Source organism: Rhinoderma darwinii, chromosome 5 (assembly GCF_050947455.1).
Source record: "Rhinoderma darwinii isolate aRhiDar2 chromosome 5, aRhiDar2.hap1, whole genome shotgun sequence".
In the NCBI taxonomy this organism is placed as follows: domain Eukaryota; kingdom Metazoa; phylum Chordata; class Amphibia; order Anura; family Rhinodermatidae; genus Rhinoderma; species Rhinoderma darwinii.
In genome coordinates this window covers 14,163,656-14,187,988 of record NC_134691.1, presented here as the reverse complement: position 1 = coordinate 14,187,988, position 24,333 = coordinate 14,163,656, and the positions used below count along the sequence as shown (strand labels likewise).

General features: G+C 43.4%; 1 protein-coding gene across 1 annotated transcript in view; it reads left to right on the top strand.

The window, feature by feature from the left end:
* The window catches only part of TG (thyroglobulin), a 224,689-nt gene that overhangs the window by 92,641 nt on the left and 107,715 nt on the right, over positions 1-24,333 (top strand). The window contains exons 33-35 of the mRNA XM_075827934.1: positions 1,627-1,706; positions 2,011-2,154; positions 18,137-18,205. Of these exons, the coding sequence (XP_075684049.1) occupies positions 1,627-1,706; positions 2,011-2,154; positions 18,137-18,205 (293 nt within the window). The remainder of the gene's footprint in view (positions 1-1,626; positions 1,707-2,010; positions 2,155-18,136; positions 18,206-24,333) is intronic.

Below are 24,333 nucleotides of genomic sequence, written 5' to 3'. Positions count from 1 at the left end.
CTCCTGTCTTATAATGGAAGTTCAGCAACTTTCTAATATACTTTGTGTTTCAATTCCCAGGGCCGACACAAGGGGAAGGTGGACTAGGCGGCTGCTTAGCGCTCAATGGGGGAAAGGGGGTGAGGGGGGTGCAATTTGCATAAAAACTTTTTCACAACCAATTAGATGCTGTGTCCAAGCTGCTGATAGTAATGTTTAGAGAAGTATTAGGTCTGTACAGGTTTTCAGACTCTGAGTATATACAATAATGTTTCCATCTACTGACAGCAAGCAGAGATCTTGGATCTGGGTAGTAAATGAAACACAAAGTATATTAGAAAGTTGAAGAACATTGCATTATACAATTATCAAGCTTAATTTACATAAAATCTTAAAATCACTTTAAATGCCCTCCCTAAGGTACCAGTTTAGGACCCCCAAGATCAGGGCCACTTTAACCAATTGATGTGCAAAGATGTCATGTGTGGCTTCCTACTTCTGGCAGGAGGTAAAATTATGCCCCCATACTGCCCCCTGACAGTATCATGCTCCGATAGTGAACCCCACACAGTATAATGCCTCTATAGTGCCTCCCCACACAATATCATGCCGCCACAGTGTCCTCCCCCGCAGTTTCATGCCCTCATATTGCCACACACACACACACACACACACACACACACACACACAGTATAATAGCCCCCTTAGTGCCCCGCACACAGTACCATACCCACGTTGTGCCCCTCACACAGTATAATGCCCACATAGTGCCCCTCACACAGTATAATGCCCACATAGTGTCCCTCACACAGTATAATGCCCACATTGTGCCCCTCACACAGTATAATGCCCACATTGTGCCCTCACACAGTATAATGCCCACATAGTGTCCCTCACACAGTATAATGCCCACATTGTGCCCTCACACAGTATAATGCCCACATAGTGCGCCTCTCACAGTATAATGCCGACATAGTGCCCCTCACACAGTATAATGCCCACATAGTGCACCTCTCACAGTATAATGCCCACATAGTGACCCCACACAGTATAATGCCCACATAGTGACCCCACACAGTATAATGCCCTCATAGTGCCCCTCACACAGTATAATGCCCACATAGTGCACCTCTCACAGTATAATGCCCACATAGTGACCCCACACAGTATAATGCCCCCATAGTGCCCCCACACATCTTATATTTGGATTTCCTCTTGGTCAGCCGGTGTGTGTGGAGCCAATACTGCACATTCTGTGTAAATGGTTCCCAAAAGTGGAATTTCCTCTTAGTGGGATTTTCCCACCCTAATGTTATATGACCTGGGGGGGGGGGGGGGGGGGTCTGGCCGACCTGCTCATCGCTGGCGAATAGGACTAAAACCAACCCAGAAACTGTAAACCTGGATTTCCCGGTCATCCGACCTCCATGACATCACCCCAGTTATGGTTATGGTTATGGTTACATTGCTCTGCCCGTCCTCTATATAGCACTGTCAGCAGTATTGAGGGGTTAAAACTGCAAGTTCCCTTTAAGGCTCCACAGTTTGTGGGATTTTCCTGACGTTGCCCCTTATAATGTGTTAATAACATGAATGATGGGTGGACCAGACCCTAAATAAAAATAACTTTATCCATCTTGTGCTCAGATTTTTCCAGTGTGAGCTCCACTGCGATGCGGATCCCTGTTGTAAAGGATTTGGATACATCCAACAATCTGGAATACAAGGTAGGTCGATATAGAAGACTTGTCACTAATGTGGGTAATTATTTACAGATGAGGCCCTGTTCACACAGACTTTTTGCAGGCGGAAAAATCTGCCTCAAAATTCCTTCAGGAAATTTTGACCTGCCGGCAGAACACTTGCCGCGTTCTTCGCAGCGTTTTTCGGCCGCGTCAATTGAGCTTAATAACATAGATTTTTTTTTCATAATAATTTGACCACTAGGTGGCGGTGACATCTAAGATGAAAACCCTTCTGCTTTCGACAATGTTTGTAGATTGTGTTCTGAAATTCTTTCGTTCTTTTCAGGGGCAGAGAGGATTTGTTTACTGGTGTCCAGTTTGGGAATACAGTCCTGTGCGGAACAAGACGGTGACTCTTGGCGTGTTTCCAACTGCAGTTTACCAAGCATAGACATGGAAGCTTTGCCATTTGGGTGGTACCAGAAGCCAGGTAACTATGAAGCAGATCTTCCAGATCTTATGTATAATTGTATATCTTGGCACATTGGTTGGCATACAAGATGGTTTGTTTTGCCAAAGAGCAATGTTTTTTCTAATTCAGAATTGTTTATTTTCACACAAAGTCTTGTAGGCACTTTTTTTACTCTATGCAGGCAAAGAATGACACTCTCTGGGCACTGTTTGTCACCATGTAACCACAACATGCTAAGTGCAAAGTCTGGAGCTTTCTGCTGGCTGCAATATGGCTCTATGCAGGCTGAGTATGGCACTATGTGGGCACTATATGGCTCTATGCAGGCAGAGTATGCACTATGTGGGGACTATATGGCTCTATGCAGGCAGAGTGTAGCACTATGTGGGCACTATATAGCTCTATGCAGGCAGAGTGTAGCACTATGTGGACACTATATGGCTCTATGCAGGCTGAGTATGGCACTATGTGGGCACTATATGGCTCTAAGCAGGCTGAGTATGGCACTATGTGGGCACTATATGGCTCTATGCAGGCAGAGTATGGCACTATGTGGGCACTATATGGCTCTATGCAGGCAGAGTATGCACTATGTGGGCACTATATGGCTCTATGCAGGCAGAGTGTAGCACTATGTGGGCACTATATAGCTCTATGCAGGCAGAGTGTAGCACTATGTGGACACTATATGGCTCTATGCAGGCTGAGTATGGCACTATGTGGGCACTATATGGCTCTAAGCAGGCTGAGTATGGCACTATGTGGGCACTATATGGCTCTATGCAGGCAGAGTATGGCACTATGTGGGCACTATATGGCTCTATGCAGGCAGAGTATGCACTATGTGGGCACTATATGGCTCTATGCAGGCAGAGTGTAGCACTATGTGGGCACTATATAGCTCTATGCAGGCAGAGTGTAACACTATGTGGACACTATATGGCTCTATGCAGGCTGAGTATGGCACTATATGGCTCTAAGCAGGCTGAGTATGGCACTATGCGGGCACTATATGGCTCTATGCAGGCAGAGTATGGCACTATGTGGGCACTATATGGCTCTATGCAGGCAGAGTATGCACTATGTGGGCACTATATGGCTCTAAGCAGGCTGAGTATGGCACTATGTGGGCACTATATGGCTCTATGCAGGCAGAGTATGGCACTATGTGGGCACTATATGGCTCTATGCAGGCAGAGTATGCACTATGTGGGCACTATATGGCTCTATGCAGGCAGAGTATGCCACTATGTGGGCACTATACGACTATGCAGGCAGAGTATGCACTATGTGGGCACTATATGGCTCTATGCAGGCGGAGTATTGGCACTATGTGGACAACTATATGGCTCTATGCAGGCAGAGTATGCACTATGTGGGCACTATATGGCTCTATGCAGGCAGAGTATGCACTATGTGGGCACTATATGGCTCTATGCAGGCAGAGTATGCACTATGTGGGCACTATATGGCTCCATGCAGGCAGAGTATGGCACTATGTGGGCACTATATGGCTCCATGCAGGCAGAGTATGACACTATGTGGGCACTATACGACTATGCAGGTGGAGTATTGACACTATGTGGGCATTATATAGCTCTATGTAATCAGAGTATGGCACTATGTGGGCACCATATGGCTTTATGCAGGCAGAGTATGGCACTATGTGGGCACCATATGGCTTTATGCAGGCAGAGTATGGCACTATGTGGGTACCATATGGCTTTATGCAGGCAGAGTATGGCACTATGTGGGTACTGTCACATTTTCTGGGCAAAGTAGTGCACTATGGGTACAATGTCTGGCACTAACTGGGCACTATATATACTATGTATGAATTGAAGTATAATATCAGAATCTGATCTGTACATTAGTGGAGCTTCTCAAGAAGATGAGATTTGTCTAAAAAATAAATTGATTTATTTAAACAAAATCTCTGAGCCGTTATGAAGGGTGAAAACAATGGCGGAGGTTGATTAATACTAGACCAGACGGGCAGAAACTGCACCAAATTTATGACCGCGGTGCTCGCTGTATGATACATTTCGCGCATCTTGCTAGACCTGTCAGACACTTTTCTCTTCCTTATATCACGTCATGGCTGGCGTTATTTATAACATTATTTTGCGCAAAAAAAGGAGCACGCTTCTAACAAATCTGCCGCATTCTACGACTCCTCTCAGCCGCAGCTCTTTTTCTAGACACTTTTAAAAATTGCCTCGGAAGATGCAAAAAGTGTCTAAGACACATCATAATTTTGGCGCTCGACACGATACTGGCGCAATCGGCACTAGAATTCTGGAGCATTTTGCTTAGTAAATCTCCCCCAATGTTTCCACCTTTCGTATACAATTAGTGGTAAATTGCTCAGATTGGAAACATTGGGGGAGGTTCACTAAGCAAATGCATCAGAATTTTGACTCAAATTGCACCAAAAACCTGTCATACATGGCGTGCACCAAATTTAAGACACTTTTTGCAACACACAAAATAATGGTGTAAAGTACGGCAGCCATGAGGTGGTGTAGGAAAGAGAACAGTGTCTAACATGTCTAGCAAGATGCGGCAAACTTATAATACCGCGTGCACCACTGGGATTATTTTGTCGTATTTTCTGCCTGTCTGGTCTAGTTTTAAAGGGTAACTAAACGTTCAACAAAGTTCTGAAATGTCCGAGGTTTTGATTAGTGGGTGTCCGAGCACTGAGACCCCCACCAATTGCTGCAACGAATCGGCAGAAGCGCTCGTGTCTGTTCAGCTTTTTCCAGAAAGCAGATGTAGCGGTGAACGGGCTTTATGGGCAGGGTCGTCTCTCCTGTAGAGTGTAAGCTCTTATGGGCAGGGTCGTCTCTCCTGTAGAGTGTAAGCTCTTATGGGCAGGGTCGTCTCTCCTGTAGAGTGTAAGCTCTTATGGGCAGGGTCGTCTCTCCTGTAGAGTGTAAGCTCTTATGGGCAGGATCCTCTCTCCTTTAGAGTGTAAGCCCTTATGGACAGGGACCTCTCTCCTGTAGAGTGTAAGCTCTTATGGGCAGGGACCTCTCTCCTGTAGAGTGTAAGCCCTTATGGACAGGGACCTCTCTCCTGTAGAGTGTAAGCTCTTATGGGCAGGGACCTCTCTCCTGTAGAGTGTAAGCTCTTATGGGCAGGATCCTCTCTCCTGTAGAGTGTAAGCTCTTATGGACAGGGACCTCTCTCCTGTAGAGTGTAATCTCTTATGGACAGGGACCTCTCTCCTGTAGAGTGTAAGCTTTTATGGACAGGGACCTCTCTCCTGTAGAGTGTAATCTCTTATGGACAGGGACCTCTCTCCTGTAGAGTGTAAGCTTTTATGGACAGGGTCGTCTCTCCTGTAGAGTGTAAGCTCTTATGGGCAGGGTCGTCTCTCCTGTAGAGTGTAAGCTCTTATGGGCAGGGTCCTCTCTCCTGTAGAGTGTAAGCTCTTATGGGCAGGGTCGTCTCTCCTGTAGAGTGTAAGCTCTTATGGGCAGGGTCGTCTCTCCTGTAGAGTGTAAGCTCTTATGGGCAGGGTCGTCTCTCCTGTAGAGTGTAAGCTCTTATGGGCAGGATCCTCTCTCCTTTAGAGTGTAAGCCCTTATGGACAGGGACCTCTCTCCTGTAGAGTGTAAGCTCTTATGGGCAGGGACCTCTCTCCTGTAGAGTGTAAGCCCTTATGGACAGGGACCTCTCTCCTGTAGAGTGTAAGCTCTTATGGGCAGGGACCTCTCTCCTGTAGAGTGTAAGCTCTTATGGGCAGGATCCTCTCTCCTGTAGAGTGTAAGCTTTTATGGGCAGGGTCCTCTCTCCTGTAGAGTGTAAGCTCTTATGGTCAGGGTCCTCTCTCCTGTAGAGTGTAAGCTTTTATGGACAGGGACCTCTCTCCTGTAGAGTGTAATCTCTTATGGACAGGGACCTCTCTCCTGTAGAGTGTAAGCTTTTATGGACAGGGACCTCTCTCCTGTAGAGTGTAATCTCTTATGGACAGGGACCTCTCTCCTGTAGAGTGTAAGCTCTTATGGGCAGGGTCCTCTCTCCTGTAGAGTGTAAGCTCTTATGGGCAGGGACCTCTCTCCTGTAGAGTGTAAGCTTTTATGGGCAGGGAACTCTCTCCTGTAGAGTGTAAGCTCTTATGGACAGGGACCTCTCTCCTGTAGAGTGTAATCTCTTATGGACAGGGACCTCTCTCCTGTAGAGTGTAAGCTTTTATGGACAGGGACCTCTCTCCTGTAGAGTGTAATCTCTTATGGACAGGGACCTCTCTCCTGTAGAGTGTAAGCTTTTATGGACAGGGACCTCTCTCCTGTAGAGTGTAATCTCTTATGGACAGGGACCTCTCTCCTGTAGAGTGTAAGCTCTTATGGGCAGGGACCTCTCTCCTGTAGAGTGTAAGCCCTTATGGGCAGGGTCCTCTCTCCTTTAGATTGTAAGCTCTTATGGGCAGGGTCCTCTCTCCTGTAGAGTGTAAGCTCTTATGGGCAGCGACCTCTCTCCTGTAGAGTGTAAGCTCTTATGGGCAGAGATCTCTCTCTTGTAGAGTGTAAGCTCTTATGGGCTGGGACCTCTCTCCTGTAGAGTGTAAGCTCTTGTGGGCAGGGACCTCTCTCCTGTAGAGTGTAAGCTCTTATGGGCTGGGACCTCTCTCCTGTAGAGTGTAAGTTCTTATGGGCTGGGACCTCTCTCCTGTAGAGTGTAAGCTCTTATGGGCAGAGATCTCTCTCCTGTAGAGTGTAAGCTCTTATGGGCAGGGACCTCTCTCCTGTAGAGTGTAAGCTCTTGTGGGCAGGGACCTCTCTCCTGTAGAGTGTAAGCTCTTATGGGCAGAGATCTCTCCTGTAGAGTGTAATCTCTTATGGGCAGGGACCTCTCTCCTGTAGAGTGTAAGCTCTTATGGACAGGGACCTCTCTCCTGTAGAGTGTAAGTTCTTATGGGCTGGGACCTCTCTCCTGTAGAGTGTAAGCTCTTATGTGCAGGGACCTCTATCCTTTAGAGTGTAAGCCCTTATGGGCAGGAATCTCTCTCCTGTAGAGTGCAAGCTCTTATGGGCAGAGATCTCCCTCCTGTAGAGTGTAAGCTCTTATGGGCAGGGACCTCTCTCCTGTAGAGTGTAAGCTCTTATGGGCAGGGACCTCTCTCCTGTAGAGTGTAAGCTCTTATGGGCAGGGACCTCCCTCCTGTAGAGTGTAAGCTCTTATGGGCAGGGACCTCTCTCCTGTAAAGTGTAAGCTCTTATGGGCAGCGACCTCTCTCCTGTAGAGTGTAAGCTCTTATGGGCAGCGACCTCTCTCCTGTAGAGTGTAAGCTCTTATGGGCAGAGATCTCTCTCTTGTAGAGTGTAAGCTCTTATGGGCAAGAGCCTCTCTCCTGTAGAGTGTAAGCTCTTATGGGCAGGGACCTCTCTCCTGTAGAGTGTAAGCTCTTATGGGCTGGGACCTCTCTCCTGTAGAGTGTAAGTTCTTATGGGCTGGGACCTCTCTCCTGTAGAGTGTAATCTCTTATGGACAGGGACCTCTCTCCAGTAGAGTGTAAGCTCTTATGGGCAGAGATCTCTCTCTTGTAGAGTGTAAGCTCTTATGGGCAGGAGCCTCTCTCCTGTAGAGTGTAAGCTCTTGTGGGCAGGGACCTCTCTCCTGTAGAGTGTAAGCTCTTATGGGCTGGGACCTCTCTCCTGTAGAGTGTAAGTTCTTATGGGCTGGGACCTCTCTCCTGTAGAGTGTAAGCTCTTATGGGCAGAGATCTCTCTCTTGTAGAGTGTAAGCTCTTATGGGCAGAGATCTCTCCTGTAGAGTGTAATCTCTTATGGGCAGGGACCTCTCTCCTGTAGAGTGTAAGCTCTTATGGGCAGGGACCTCTCTCCTGTAGAGTGTAAGTTCTTATGGGCTGGGACCTCTCTCCTGTAGAGTGTAAGCTCTTATGTGCAGGGACCTCTATCCTTTAGAGTGTAAGCTCTTATGTGCAGGGACCTCTATCCTTTAGAGTGTAAGCTCTTATGGGCAGGGACCTCTCTCCTGTAGAGTGTAAGCTCTTATGGGCTGGGACCTCTCTCCTGTAGAGTGTAACCCCTTATGGGCAGAGTCCTCTTTCCTGTAGAGTGTAAGCTCTTATGGGCAGGGACCTCTCTCCTGTAGAGTGTAAGCCCTTATGGGCAGAGTCCTCTCTCCTTTAGAGTGTAAGCTCTTATGGGCAGCGACCTCTCTCCTGTAGAGTGTAAGCTCTTATGGGCAGGGATCTCTCTCTTGTAGAGTGTAAGCTCTTATGGGCAGGATCCTCTCTCCTGTAGAGTGTAAGCTTTTATGGGCAGGAACCTCTCTCCTGTAGAGTGTAAGCTCTTATTGGCAGGGACTTCTCTCCTGTAGAATGTAAGCTCTTATGGGCAGGGTCCTCTCTCCTGTAGAGTGTAAGCTCTTATGGCCAGGGACCTCTCTCCTGTAGAGTGTAAGCTCTTATGGGCAGAGATCTCTCTCCTGTAGAGTGTAAGCTCTTATGGGCAGGTACCTCTCTCCTGTAGAGTGTAAGCTCTTATGGGCAGAATCCTCTCTCCTGTAGATTGTAAGCTCTTATGGGCAGAGCTCTCTCTCCTGTAGAGTGTAAGCTCTTATGGGCAGGGTCGTCTCTCCTGTAGAGTGTAAGCTCTTATGGGCAGCGACCGCTCTCCTGTAGAGTGTAAGCTCTTATGGGCAGGGACCTCTCTCCTGTAGAGTGTAAGCTCTTATGGGCAGGATCCTCTCTCCTGTAGAGTGTAAGCTCTTATGGGCAGGCCTCTCTCTCCTGTAGAGTGTAAGCTCTTATGGGCAGGGACCTCTCTCCTGTAGAGTGTAAGCTTTTATGGGCAGGAACCTCTCTCCTGTAGAATGTAAGCTCTTATGGGCAGGAATCTCTCTCCTGTAGAATGTAAGCTCTTATGGGCAGGAATCTCTCTCCTGTAGAGTGCAAGCTCTTATGGGCAGAGATCTCCCTCCTGTAGAGTGTAAGCTCTTATGGGCAGGGACCTCTCTCCTGTAGAGTGTAAGCTCTTATGGGCAGGGACCTCTCTCCTGTAGAGTGTAAGCCCTTATGGACAGGGACCTCTCTCCTGTAGAGTGTAAGCTCTTATGGGCAGGAGCCTCTCTCCTGTAGAGTGTAAGCTCTTATGGGCAGGAGCCTCTCTCCTGTAGAGTGTAAGCTCTTGTGGGCAGGGACCTCTCTCCTGTAGAGTGTAAGCTCTTATGGGCTGGGACCTCTCTCCTGTAGAGTGTAAGTTCTTATGGGCTGGGACCTCTCTCCTGTAGAGTGTAAGCTCTTATGGGCAGAGATCTCTCTCTTGTAGAGTGTAAGCTCTTATGGGCAGAGATCTCTCCTGTAGAGTGTAATCTCTTATGGGCAGGGACCTCTCTCCTGTAGAGTGTAAGCTCTTATGGGCAGGGACCTCTCTCCTGTAGAGTGTAAGTTCTTATGGGCTGGGACCTCTCTCCTGTAGAGTGTAAGCTCTTATGTGCAGGGACCTCTATCCTTTAGAGTGTAAGCTCTTATGGGCAGGGACCTCTCTCCTGTAGAGTGTAAGCTCTTATGGGCAGGGACCTCTCTCCTGTAGAGTGTAAGCTCTTATGGGCTGGGACCTCTCTCCTGTAGAGTGTAACCCCTTATGGGCAGAGTCCTCTTTCCTGTAGAGTGTAAGCTCTTATGGGCAGGGACCTCTCTCCTGTAGAGTGTAAGCCCTTATGGGCAGAGTCCTCTCTCCTTTAGAGTGTAAGCTCTTATGGGCAGCGACCTCTCTCCTGTAGAGTGTAAGCTCTTATGGGCAGCGACCTCTCTCCTGTAGAGTGTAAGCTCTTATGGGCAGAGATCTCTCTCTTGTAGAGTGTAAGCTCTTATGGGCAAGAGCCTCTCTCCTGTAGAGTGTAAGCTCTTATGGGCAGGGACCTCTCTCCTGTAGAGTGTAAGCTCTTATGGGCTGGGACCTCTCTCCTGTAGAGTGTAAGTTCTTATGGGCTGGGACCTCTCTCCTGTAGAGTGTAATCTCTTATGGACAGGGACCTCTCTCCTGTAGAGTGTAAGCTCTTATGGGCAGAGATCTCTCTCTTGTAGAGTGTAAGCTCTTATGGGCAGGAGCCTCTCTCCTGTAGAGTGTAAGCTCTTGTGGGCAGGGACCTCTCTCCTGTAGAGTGTAAGCTCTTATGGGCTGGGACCTCTCTCCTGTAGAGTGTAAGTTCTTATGGGCTGGGACCTCTCTCCTGTAGAGTGTAAGCTCTTATGTGCAGGGACCTCTATCCTTTAGAGTGTAAGCTCTTATGTGCAGGGACCTCTATCCTTTAGAGTGTAAGCTCTTATGGGCAGGGACCTCTCTCCTGTAGAGTGTAAGCTCTTATGGGCTGGGACCTCTCTCCTGTAGAGTGTAACCCCTTATGGGCAGAGTCCTCTTTCCTGTAGAGTGTAAGCTCTTATGGGCAGGGACCTCTCTCCTGTAGAGTGTAAGCCCTTATGGGCAGAGTCCTCTCTCCTTTAGAGTGTAAGCTCTTATGGGCAGCGACCTCTCTCCTGTAGAGTGTAAGCTCTTATGGGCAGGGATCTCTCTCTTGTAGAGTGTAAGCTCTTATGGGCAGGATCCTCTCTCCTGTAGAGTGTATGCTCTTGTGGGCAGGGACCTCTCTCCTGTAGAGTGTAAGCTCTTGTGGGCAGGATCCCCTCCCCTGTAGAATATAAGCTCTTATTGGCAGGGACTTCTCTCCTGTAGAGTGTCAGCTCTTATGGGCAGAGATCTCCCTCCTGTAGAGTGTAAGCTCTTATGGGCAGGGCTCTCTCTCCTGTAGAGTGTAAGCTTTTATGGGCAGGAACCTCTCTCCTGTAGAGTGTAAGGTCTTATGGGCAGGGACCCCTCCCCTGTAGAATGTAAGCTCTTATTGGCAGGGATTCTCTCCTGTAGAATGTAAGCTCTTATGGGCAGGGTCCTCTCTCCTGTAGAGTGTAAGCTCTTATGGGCAGGGACCTCTCTCCTGTAGAGTGTAAGCTCTTATGGACAGGGACCTCTCTCCTGTAGAGTGTAAGCTCTTATGGGCAGAATCCTCTCTCCTGTAGATTGTAAGCTCTTATGGGCAGAGCTCTCTCTCCTGTAGAGTGTAAGCTCTTATGGGCAGGGTCGTCTCTCCTGTAGAGTGTAAGCTCTTATGGGCAGCGACCGCTCTCCTGTAGAGTGTAAGCTCTTATGGGCAGGGACCTCTCTCCTGTAGAGTGTAAGCTCTTATGGGCAGGATCCTCTCTCCTGTAGAGTGTAAGCTCTTATGGGCAGGCCTCTCTCTCCTGTAGAGTGTAAGCTCTTATGGGCACGGACCTCTCTCCTGTAGAGTGTAAGCTTTTATGGGCAGGAACCTCTCTCCTGTAGAATGTAAGCTCTTATGGGCAGGAATCTCTCTCCTGTAGAATGTAAGCTCTTATGGGCAGGAATCTCTCTCCTGTAGAGTGCAAGCTCTTATGGGCAGAGATCTCCCTCCTGTAGAGTGTAAGCTCTTATGGGCAGGGACCTCTCTCCTGTAGAGTGTAAGCTCTTATGGACAGGGACCTCTCTCCTGTAGAGTGTAAGCCCTTATGGACAGGGACCTCTCTCCTGTAGAGTGTAAGCTCTTATGGGCAGGAGCCTCTCTCCTGTAGAGTGTAAGCTCTTGTGGGCAGGGACCTCTCTCCTGTAGAGTGTAAGCTCTTATGGGCTGGGACCTCTCTCCTGTAGAGTGTAAGTTCTTATGGGCTGGGACCTCTCTCCTGTAGAGTGTAAGCTCTTATGGGCAGAGATCTCTCTCTTGTAGAGTGTAAGCTCTTATGGGCAGAGATCTCTCCTGTAGAGTGTAATCTCTTATGGGCAGGGACCTCTCTCCTGTAGAGTGTAAGCTCTTATGGGCAGGGACCTCTCTCCTGTAGAGTGTAAGTTCTTATGGGCTGGGACCTCTCTCCTGTAGAGTGTAAGCTCTTATGTGCAGGGACCTCTATCCTTTAGAGTGTAAGCTCTTATGGGCAGGGACCTCTCTCCTGTAGAGTGTAAGCTCTTATGGGCAGGGACCTCTCTCCTGTAGAGTGTAAGCTCTTATGGGCTGGGACCTCTCTCCTGTAGAGTGTAACCCCTTATGGGCAGAGTCCTCTTTCCTGTAAAGTGTAAGCTCTTATGGGCAGGGACCTCTCTCCTGTAGAGTGTAAGCCCTTATGGGCAGAGTCCTCTCTCCTTTAGAGTGTAAGCTCTTATGGGCAGCGACCTCTCTCCTGTAGAGTGTAAGCTCTTATGGGCAGGGATCTCTCTCTTGTAGAGTGTAAGCTCTTATGGGCAGGATCCTCTCTCCTGTAGAGTGTATGCTCTTGTGGGGAGGGACCTCTCTCCTGTAGAGTGTAAGCTCTTGTGGGCAGGATCCCCTCCCCTGTAGAATATAAGCTCTTATTGGCAGGGACTTCTCTCCTGTAGAGTGTCAGCTCTTATGGGCAGAGATCTCCCTCCTGTAGAGTGTAAGCTCTTATGGGCAGGGCTCTCTCTCCTGTAGAGTGTAAGCTTTTATGGGCAGGAACCTCTCTCCTGTAGAGTGTAAGGTCTTATGGGCAGGGACCCCTCCCCTGTAGAATGTAAGCTCTTATTGGCAGGGATTCTCTCCTGTAGAATGTAAGCTCTTATGGGCAGGGTCCTCTCTCCTGTAGAGTGTAAGCTCTTATGGGCAGGGACCTCTCTCCTGTAGAGTGTAAGCTCTTATGGACAGGGACCTCTCTCCTGTAGAGTGTAAGCTCTTATGGGCAGAATCCTCTCTCCTGTAGATTGTAAGCTCTTATGGGCAGAGCTCTCTCTCCTGTAGAGTGTAAGCTCTTATGGGCAGGGTCGTCTCTCCTGTAGAGTGTAAGCTCTTATGGGCAGCGACCGCTCTCCTGTAGAGTGTAAGCTCTTATGGGCAGGGACCTCTCTCCTGTAGAGTGTAAGCTCTTATGGGCAGGATCCTCTCTCCTGTAGAGTGTAAGCTCTTATGGGCAGGCCTCTCTCTCCTGTAGAGTGTAAGCTCTTATGGGCACGGACCTCTCTCCTGTAGAGTGTAAGCTTTTATGGGCAGGAACCTCTCTCCTGTAGAATGTAAGCTCTTATGGGCAGGAATCTCTCTCCTGTAGAATGTAAGCTCTTATGGGCAGGAATCTCTCTCCTGTAGAGTGCAAGCTCTTATGGGCAGAGATCTCCCTCCTGTAGAGTGTAAGCTCTTATGGGCAGGGACCTCTCTCCTGTAGAGTGTAAGCTCTTATGGACAGGGACCTCTCTCCTGTAGAGTGTAAGCCCTTATGGACAGGGACCTCTCTCCTGTAGAGTGTAAGCTCTTATGGGCAGGAGCCTCTCTCCTGTAGAGTGTAAGCTCTTGTGGGCAGGGACCTCTCTCCTGTAGAGTGTAAGCTCTTATGGGCTGGGACCTCTCTCCTGTAGAGTGTAAGTTCTTATGGGCTGGGACCTCTCTCCTGTAGAGTGTAAGCTCTTATGGGCAGAGATCTCTCTCTTGTAGAGTGTAAGCTCTTATGGGCAGAGATCTCTCCTGTAGAGTGTAATCTCTTATGGGCAGGGACCTCTCTCCTGTAGAGTGTAAGCTCTTATGGGCAGGGACCTCTCTCCTGTAGAGTGTAAGTTCTTATGGGCTGGGACCTCTCTCCTGTAGAGTGTAAGCTCTTATGTGCAGGGACCTCTATCCTTTAGAGTGTAAGCTCTTATGGGCAGGGACCTCTCTCCTGTAGAGTGTAAGCTCTTATGGGCAGGGACCTCTCTCCTGTAGAGTGTAAGCTCTTATGGGCTGGGACCTCTCTCCTGTAGAGTGTAACCCCTTATGGGCAGAGTCCTCTTTCCTGTAAAGTGTAAGCTCTTATGGGCAGGGACCTCTCTCCTGTAGAGTGTAAGCCCTTATGGGCAGAGTCCTCTCTCCTTTAGAGTGTAAGCTCTTATGGGCAGCGACCTCTCTCCTGTAGAGTGTAAGCTCTTATGGGCAGGGATCTCTCTCTTGTAGAGTGTAAGCTCTTATGGGCAGGATCCTCTCTCCTGTAGAGTGTATGCTCTTGTGGGGAGGGACCTCTCTCCTGTAGAGTGTAAGCTCTTGTGGGCAGGATCCCCTCCCCTGTAGAATATAAGCTCTTATTGGCAGGGACTTCTCTCCTGTAGAGTGTCAGCTCTTATGGGCAGAGATCTCCCTCCTGTAGAGTGTAAGCTCTTATGGGCAGGGCTCTCTCTCCTGTAGAGTGTAAGCTTTTATGGGCAGGAACCTCTCTCCTGTAGAGTGTAAGGTCTTATGGGCAGGGACCCCTCCCCTGTAGAATGTAAGCTCTTATTGGCAGGGACTTCTCTCCTGTAGAATGTAAGCTCTTATGGGCAGGGTCCTCTCTCCTGTAGAGTGTAAGCTCTTATGGGCAGGGACCTCTCTCCTGTAGAGTGTAAGCTCTTATGGGCAGAATCCTCTCTCCTGTAGATTGTAAGCTCTTATGGGCAGAGCTCTCTCTCCTGTAGAGTGTAAGCTCTTATGGGCAGGGTCGTCTCTCCTGTAGAGTGTAAGCTCTTATGGGCAGCGACCGCTCTCCTGTAGAGTGTAAGCTCTTATGGGCAGGGACCTCTCTCCTGTAGAGTGTAAGCTCTTATGGGCAGGATCCTCTCTCCTGTAGAGTGTAAGCTCTTATGTTCAGGCCTCTCTCTCCTGTAGAGTGTAAGCTCTTATGGGCAGGGACCTCTCTCCTGTAGAGTGTAAGCTTTTATGGGCAGGAACCTCTCTCCTGTAGAATGTAAGCTCTTATGGGCAGGAATCTCTCTCCTGTAGAATGTAAGCTCTTATGGGCAGGAATCTCTCTCCTGTAGAGTGCAAGCTCTTATGGGCAGAGATCTCCCTCCTGTAGAGTGTAAGCTCTTATGGGCAGGGACCTCTCTCCTGTAGAGTGTAAGCACTTATGGGCAGGGACCTCTCTCCTGTAGAGTGTAAGCTCTTATAGGCAGGGACCTCCCTCCTGTAGAGTATAAGCTCTTATGGGCAGGGACCTCTCTCCTGTAGAGTGTAAGCTCTTATGGGCAGGGACCTCTCTCCTGTAGAGTGTAAGCTCTTATGGGCAGAGATCTCTCTCCTGTAGAGTGTAAGCTCTTATGGGCAGGGCTCTCTCTCCTGTAGAATGTAAGCTCTTATGGGCAGGAACCTCTCTTCTGTAGAGTGTAAGCTCTTATGGGCAGGGACCTCTCTCCTGTAGAGTGTAAGCTCTTATGGGCAGGGACCTCTCTTCTTTAGAGTGTAAGCTCTTATGGGCAGGGATCTCTCTCCTGTAGAGTGTAATCTCTTATGGGCAGGGACCTCTCTCCTGTAGAGTGTAAGCTCTTATGGGCAGCGACCTCTCTCCTGTAGAGTGTAAGCTCTTATGGGCAGGGACCTCTCTCCTGTAGAGTGTAAGCTCTTATGGGCAAGATCCTCGCTCCTGTAGAGTGTAAGCTCTTATGGGCAGAGATCTCTCCTGTAGAGTGTAAGCTCTTATGGTCAGGGACCTCTCTCCTGTAGAGTGTAAGCTCTTATGGGCAGGGACCTCTCTCCTGTAGAGTGTAAGCTCTTATGGGCAGGGACCTCTCTCCTGTAGAGTGTAAGCTCTTATGGGCAGATATCTCTCATTGTTTGTTAATTTGTTTTCATTATTTGTTATTTTACTTTCTCTATTGTAATGCGCTGCAGAATATTTTGGAATTACATAAATAAAGATGATTAATAAAGGTAGATTTTCACTTAGAACAGGGTTATTTATGGAACACGTCAGGTATTTAACAGCTTGTAACATATTCCGTGTCGTGATTCAGTGTCCAAGAGCCAAACATTGAGGGCAGGGCTGCAGTTGTATTTGTAGAACTTCCTGGAACAGAATCGCTACATGGAATAAATTACAAAATGTGAGCACCTCGTAGGTGCCCCGTAATGTATTACACTTAAAAGCTACAAGCTAATAAAGCCTCAAAATAAACCTCTTAAAGGGGTATTCCCATTTTAAACATTTATGGCCATAACTTTATGGTCCCACTTCTGAGACTCCTGCATATGTTGAGAATGGGGGATACCCAACCCACTGACCCTTTCTGGGGATATGCCATAAATTTCTGAGATGGGAATACTCAGTTTTTCTTTTTTATGTAAATGAGGCTTAATCATTGTATAATAACAATTATAAGAAGCATGATATAATAGAAAGTTACAGAACTTTTCATTGTACAATGCTTTATTTATATAAAATCTCTTGGTGTCCATCACATGACCAGGACTGATTTTTATTCCTTGTCAGTAAACAACAAAGATTTCTATTGTTTTACAGCAAGCAATCATCTTGAAAACCATGAAAAATGTATACCGAAAGTTTGTTGGAAAATGGTGTAACTGTGAAGAATGTATAGTTACCCTCATACAACGCTCAAATAATACCACCATAGAGTGCACACATAATATCATCATATAGTGGCCAAATAATACCACCATACAGTGCTCAAATAATACCACCATACAGCGTTCAAATAATACCACAATACAGTGCTCAAATAATGCCACCATACAGTGACCAAATAATACCACCATACAGTGCTCAAATAATTCCACCATACGTCACTGAAATAATACCAACATACAGTGCTCAAATAATACTGCCACACAGCGCTCAAATAATACCACCATACATTGCTCAAATAATACCACCATATAGTGCTCAAATAATACTGCTATACAGTGCTCAAATAATACCACCATAGAGTACTCAAATAATACTGCCATACAGCGCTCAAATAATACCACCATAGAGCGCTCAAATAATGCCACCATACAATGTACAAATAATACCACCATACACTGCTCAAATAATGCCACAATACATCGCTGAAATAATACCACCATACATCGCTCAAATAAAACCACCATACAGTACTCAAATAATAATGCTATACAGTGCACCAATAATACCACCATACATTGCTCAAATAATACCACCATACAGTGCTCAAATAATACCACCATACAGTGTACAAATAATACCACCATACAGTGCTCAAATAATACTGCTATACAGTGCACCAATAATACCACCATACAGATCTCAAATAATACCACCATACAGTGCTCAAATAATACCACCATATTGCGCTCAAATAATACCACCATACAGTGCTCAAATAATACCACCATACAGTGCTCAAATAATACCACCATACAGTGCTCAAATAATACCGCCATACAGCGCTCAAATAATACGACCATACAGTGCTCAAATAATACCACCATACAGCGCTCAAATAATACCACTATACAGTGCTCAAATAATACCACCATACAGTGCTCAAATAATACCGCCATATAGTGCTCAAATATTACTGCCATACAGCGCTCAAATAATTCCACCATACATTGCTGAAATAATTCCACCATACAGTGCTGAAATAATACCACAATACAGTGCTCACATAATACCACCATACAGTGCTCTAATAATACCACCATACAGTGCTCAAATATTACTGCCATACAATGCACAAATAATACCACCATACAGTGCTCAAATAATACCACCATATAGTGCTCAAATAATACTGCCATACAGCGCTCAAATAATTCCACCATTCTTTGCTCAAATAATACCACCATACAGTGCTCAAATAATACCACAATACAGTGCCCAAATAATACCACAATACAGTGCTCAAATAATACCACAATACAGTGCCCAAATAATACCACCATACAGTGCTCTAATAATACCATCATACAGTGCTCAAATAATACCATCATACAGTGCTCAAATAATACCATACAATGCTCATATAATACCACCATACAGTGCCAAATAATACTGCCACACAATGCTCCAATAATATCTATACATTACAATTAAAATGGCAAATAAAATGGTACAATCTTCTATGCTGTTAAGAGTCTTATCACTGCTCAGTTTTCTGCCTTTGATTCTGTGAGATTCTGGAATATTTCTGCCATACTGGATGTCGGATTAGAGGAATGTTACAATAACTTTCTTTGCCTTTTCTGTTTAAAGGTGACCAGACAACAATTGCTCCAGCGTTGTGCCCATCTTCTGATATCTTACCCAATGCAAAGCCAGAAGGTAAAATAGTTTGTATTTTTTTTTACAGAATAGAAAGCTATGTTTGTTAAATTTACATTTAGGTATTATTGAATAACATAGTATTTGTTCCCCTTGTTTGGAGTTTTCCTTTAATAATACCTATACAGCTAGTATCTTAAAGTGATTATCCACTTTTACAGGGGGTGTTCATCTGTCATGTTCTATGTGTAGATGCAGGGAAAAGAGTGGCTATAAGGAAGTGCAGCTTTATTCTTTACACAGATATTAGTGCCCCTGCATAGATCTCTTCAAAGGAGACAGTATTATAGTAGTTATATTCTTGTATATAGGGGGCAGTATTATAGTAGCTTTATTCTTGTATATAGGGGGCAGTATTATAGTAGCTCTATTCTTGTACATTGGGGGCCGTATTATAGTATTTATATTCTTGTATATAGGGGCAGTATTATAGTAGTTATATTCTTGTATATAGGAGGCAGTATTATAGTAGTTATATTCTTGTATATAGGGGCAGTATTATAGTAGTTATATTCTTGTATATAGGGGCAGTATTATAGTAGTTATATTCTTGTATATAGGGGCAGTATTATAGTAGTTATAATTTTGTATGTAGGGGGCAGTATTATAGTAGTTATATTCTTGTACATAGGGGGCAGTATTATAGTAGTTATATTCTTGTATATAGGAGCAGTATTATAGTAGTTATATTCTTGTATATAGGAGGCAGTATTATAGTAGTTATATTCTTGTATAGAGGGGCAGTATTATAGTAGTTATATTCTTGTACATAGGAGCAGTATTATAGTAGTTATATTCTTGTATATAGGGGGCAGTATTATAGTCGTTATATTCTTGTATATAGAGAGCAGTATTATAGTTGTTATATTCTTGTATATAGGAGCAGTATTATAGTAGTTATATTCTTGTATATAGGGGGCAGTATTATAGTAGCTCTATACTTGTACATAGGGGGCAGTATTATAGTAGTTATATTCTTGTATATAGGGGCAGTATTATAGTAGTTATATTCATGTACATAGGGGGCAGTATTATAGTAGTTATATTCTTGTACATAGGGGGCAGTATTATAGTAGTTCTATTCTTGTACATAGGGTAGTATTATATTAGTTATATTCTTGTACATAGGGGAGCAGAATTATAGTAGTTATATTCTTGTATATAGGGGGCAGTATTATAGTAGTTCTATTCTTGTACATAGGGGCAGTATTATAGTAGTTATATTCTTGTATATAGGGGGCAGTATTATAGTAGTTATATTCTTGTATATAGGAGCAGTATTATAGTAATTATATTCTTGTATATAGGGGGCAGTATTATAGTAGTTATATTCTTGTATATAGGGGGCAGTATTATAGTAGCTTTATTCTTGTATATAGGGGGCAGTATTATAGTAGCTCTATTCTTGTACATTGGGGGCCGTATTATAGTATTTATATTCTTGTATATAGGGGCAGTATTATAGTAGTTATATTCTTGTATATAGGAGGCAGTATTATAGTAGTTATATTCTTGTATATAGGGGCAGTATTATAGTAGTTATATTCTTGTATATAGGGGCAGTATTATAGTAGTTATATTCTTGTATATAGGGGCAGTATTATAGTAGTTATAATTTTGTATGTAGGGGGCAGTATTATAGTAGTTATATTCTTGTACATAGGGGGCAGTATTATAGTAGTTATATTCTTGTATATAGGAGCAGTATTATAGTAGTTATATTCTTGTATATAGGAGGCAGTATTATAGTAGTTATATTCTTGTATAGAGGGGCAGTATTATAGTAGTTATATTCTTGTACATAGGAGTAGTATTATAGTAGTTATATTCTTGTATATAGGGGGCAGTATTATAGTCGTTATATTCTTGTATATAGAGAGCAGTATTATAGTTGTTATATTCTTGTATATAGGAGCAGTATTATAGTAGTTATATTCTTGTATATAGGGGGCAGTATTATAGTAGCTCTATACTTGTACATAGGGGGCAGTATTAGGGCATGACCACACATGGCGGAATTCCTCCGCAACTGTCCGCATCAATGCCGCACCTAATCCGGGTTGCGGATTACGGCTGCGGATCTGCACAAAATGTGCAGAAAATTGATGCGGACTAGCTGCTGCGGACTGCGGGAAAAGTGCTTCCCTTCTCCCTATCAGTGCAGGATAGAGAGAAGGGACAGCACTTTCCCTAGTGAAAGTAAAAGAAATTCATACTTACCGGCCGTTGTCTTTATGACGCGTCCCTCCTTCGGCATCCAGCCCGACCTCCCTGGATGACGCGGCAGTCCATGTGACCGCTGCAGCCTGTGCTTGGCCTGTGATTGGCTGCAGCCGTCACTTACACTGAAACGTCATCCTGGGAGGCCGGACTGGAGACAGAAACAGGGAGTTCTCGGTAAGTACGAACTTCATTTTTTTTTACAGATACATGTATATTGGGATCGGTAGTCACTGTCCCGGGTGCAGAAACAGTTACTGCCGATCGCTTAACTCTTTCAGCACCCTGGACAGTGACTATTTACAGACGTCTCCTAGCAACGCTCCCGTCATTACGGGAGCCCCATTGACTTCCTCAGTCTGGCTGTAGACCTAGAAATACATAGGTCCAGCCAGAATGAAGAAATGTCAAGTAAAAAAAGCAAGACGCATCCGCAGCACACATGACATGTGCATGACAGCTGCGGACTTCATTGCGGAACTTTGAATCTCCATTGAAGTCAATGGAGAAATTCCGCCATGAGTCCGCCACTGCTCCGCAACAGACAGAGCATGCTGCGGACACCAAATTCCGCTCCGCAGCCTATGCTCCGCAGCGGAATTGTACGCATCGTGTAAACGAACACTGCTAAATTAAAGTGAAAGTCAATGTAGAAACGGCTCCGCTGCGGATTAACGCTGCGGAGTGTCCGCAGCGGAATTTAAGTGCAATTCCGCCATGTGTGAACCCGCCCTTATAGTAGTTATATTCTTGTATATAGGGGCAGTATTATAGTAGTTATATTCATGTACATAGGGGGCAGTATTATAGTAGTTATATTCTTGTACATAGGGGGCAGTATTATAGTAGTTCTATTCTTGTACATAGGGTAGTATTATATTAGTTATATTCTTGTACATAGGGGAGCAGAATTATAGTAGTTATATTCTTGTATATAGGGGGCAGTATTATAGTAGTTCTATTCTTGTACATAGGGGCAGTATTATAGTAGTTATATTCTTGTATATAGGGGGCAGTATTATAGTAGTTATATTCTTGTATATAGGAGCAGTATTATAGTAATTATATTCTTGTATATAGGGGGCAGTATTATAGTAGTTATATTCTTGTATATAGGAGCAATATTATAGTAGTTATATTCTTGTATATAGGGGTAGTATTATAGTAGTTATATTCTTGTATGTAGTAGCAGTATTATAGTAGTTATATTCTTGTATATAGGGGTAGTATTATAGTAGTTATATTCTTGTATATAGGGGGAAGTATTATAGTAGTTATATTCTTGTATATATGGGGCAGTATTATAGTAATTATATTCTTGTATATAGGGGGCAGTAATATAGTAGTTATATTCTTGTATGTAGTAGCAGTATTATAGTAGTTATATTCTTGTATATAGGGGTAGTATTATAGTAGTTATATTCTTGTATGTAGTAGCAGTATTATAGTAGTTATATTCTTGTATGTAGTAGCAGTATTATAGTAGTTATATTCTTGTATATAGGGGGAAGTATTATAGTAGTTATATTCTTGTATGTAGTAGCAGTATTATAGTAGTTATATTCTTGTATATAGGGGTAGTATTATAGTAGTTATATTCTTGTATATAGGGGGAAGTATTATAGTAGTTATATTCTTGTATGTAGTAGCAGTATTATAGTAGTTATATTCTTGTATATAGGGGGAAGTATTATAGTAGTTATATTCTTGTATGTAGTAGCAGTTTTATAGTAGTTATATTCTTGTATATAGGGGTAGTATTATAGTAGTTATATTCTTGTATATAGGGGAAGTATTATAGTAGTTATATTCTTGTATATAGGGGGCAGTATTATAGTAGTTATATTCTTGTATATAGGAGCAGTATTATAGTAGTTATATTCTTGTATATAGGAGCAGTATTATAGTAGTTATATTCTTGTATATAGGGGCAGTATTATAGTAGTAATATTTTTGTATATAGAAGCAGTATTATAGTAGTTATATTCTTGTATATAGGGGGCAGTGTTATAGTAGTTATATTCTTGTACATAGGGGGCAGTATTATAGTAGTTATATTCATGTACATAGGGGGCAGTATTATAGTAGTTATATTCTTGTACATAGGGGGCAGTATTATAGTAGTTATATTCTTGTACATAGGGTAGTATTATATTAGTTATATTCTTGTACATAGGGGGGCAGTATTATAGTAGTTCTATTCTTGTATATGGGAGCAGAATTATAGTAGTTATATTCTTGTATATAGGGGGCAGTATTATAGTAGTTCTATTCTTGTACATAGGGGCTGTATTATAGTAGTTATATTCTTGTATATAGGAGCAGTATTATAGTAATTATATTCTTGTATATAGGGGGCAGTAATATAGTAGTTATATTCATGTATATAGGAGCAATATTATAGTAGTTATATTCTTGTATATAGGGGCAGTATTATAGTAGTTATATTCTTGTATATAGGGGGAAGTATTATAGTAGTTATATTCTTGTATATATGGGGCAGTATTATAGTAATTATATTCTTGTATATGGGGCAGTAATATAGTAGTTATATTCTTGTATGTAGTAGCAGTATTATAGTAGTTATATTCTTGTATATAGGGGTAGTATTATAGTAGTTATATTCTTGTATGTAGTAGCAGTATTATAGTAGTTATATTCTTGTATATAGGTGCAGTATTATAGTAGTTATATTCTTGTATATAGGGGGCAGTATTATAGTAGTTATATTCTTGTATATAGGGGGAAGTATTATAGTAGTTATATTCTTGTATGTAGTAGCAGTATTATAGTAGTTATATTCTTGTATATAGGGGTAGTATTATAGTAGTTATATTCTTGTATATAGGGGGAAGTATTATAGTAGTTATATTCTTGTATATATGGGGCAGTATTATAGTAGTTATATTATTGTATATAGGGGCAGTATTATAGTAGTTATATTCTTGTATATAGGTGCAGTATTATAGTAGTTATATTCTTGTATATAGGGGGCAGTATTATAGTAGTTATATTCTTGTATATAGGGGGAAGTATTATACTAGTTATATTCTTGTATGTAGTAGCAGTATTATAGTAGTTATATTCTTGTATATAGGGGTAGTATTATAGTAGTTATATTCTTGTATATAGGGGGAAGTATTATAGTAGTTATATTCTTGTATATATGGGGCAGTATTATAGTAGTTATATTATTGTATATAGGGGCAGTATTATAGTAGTTATATTATTGTATATAGGGGCAGTATTATAGTAGTTATATTCTTGTATATAGGGGGCAGTATTATAGTAGTTATATTCTTGTATATAGGGGGCAGTATTATAGTAGTTATATTCTTGTATATAGGGGGCAGTATTATAGTAGTTATATTCTTGTATATAGAGTGCAGTATTATAGTAGTTATATTCTTGTATATAGGGGCAGTATTATAGTAGTTATATTCTTGTATATAGGGGGCAGTATTATAGTAGTTATATTCTTGTATATAGTGGCAGTATTATAGTAGTTATATTCTTGTATATAGGGGCAGTATTATAGTAGTTATATTCTTGTATATAGGGGCAGTATTATAGTAGTTATATTCTTGTATATAGGGGCAGTATTATAGTAGTTATATTCTTGTATATAGGAGCAGTATTATAGTAGTTATATTCTTGTATATAGGGGCAGTATTATAGTAGTTATATTCTTGTATATAGGGGCAGTATTATAGTAGTTATATTTTTGTATATAGGGGCAGTATTATAGTAGTTATATTCTTGTATATAGGAGCAGTATTATAGTAGTTATATTCTTGTACATAGGGAACAGTATTATAGTAGTTATATTCTTGTATATAGGGGCAGTATTATAGTAGTTATATTCCTGTATATAGGAGGCAGTATTATAGTAGTTATATTCTTGTATA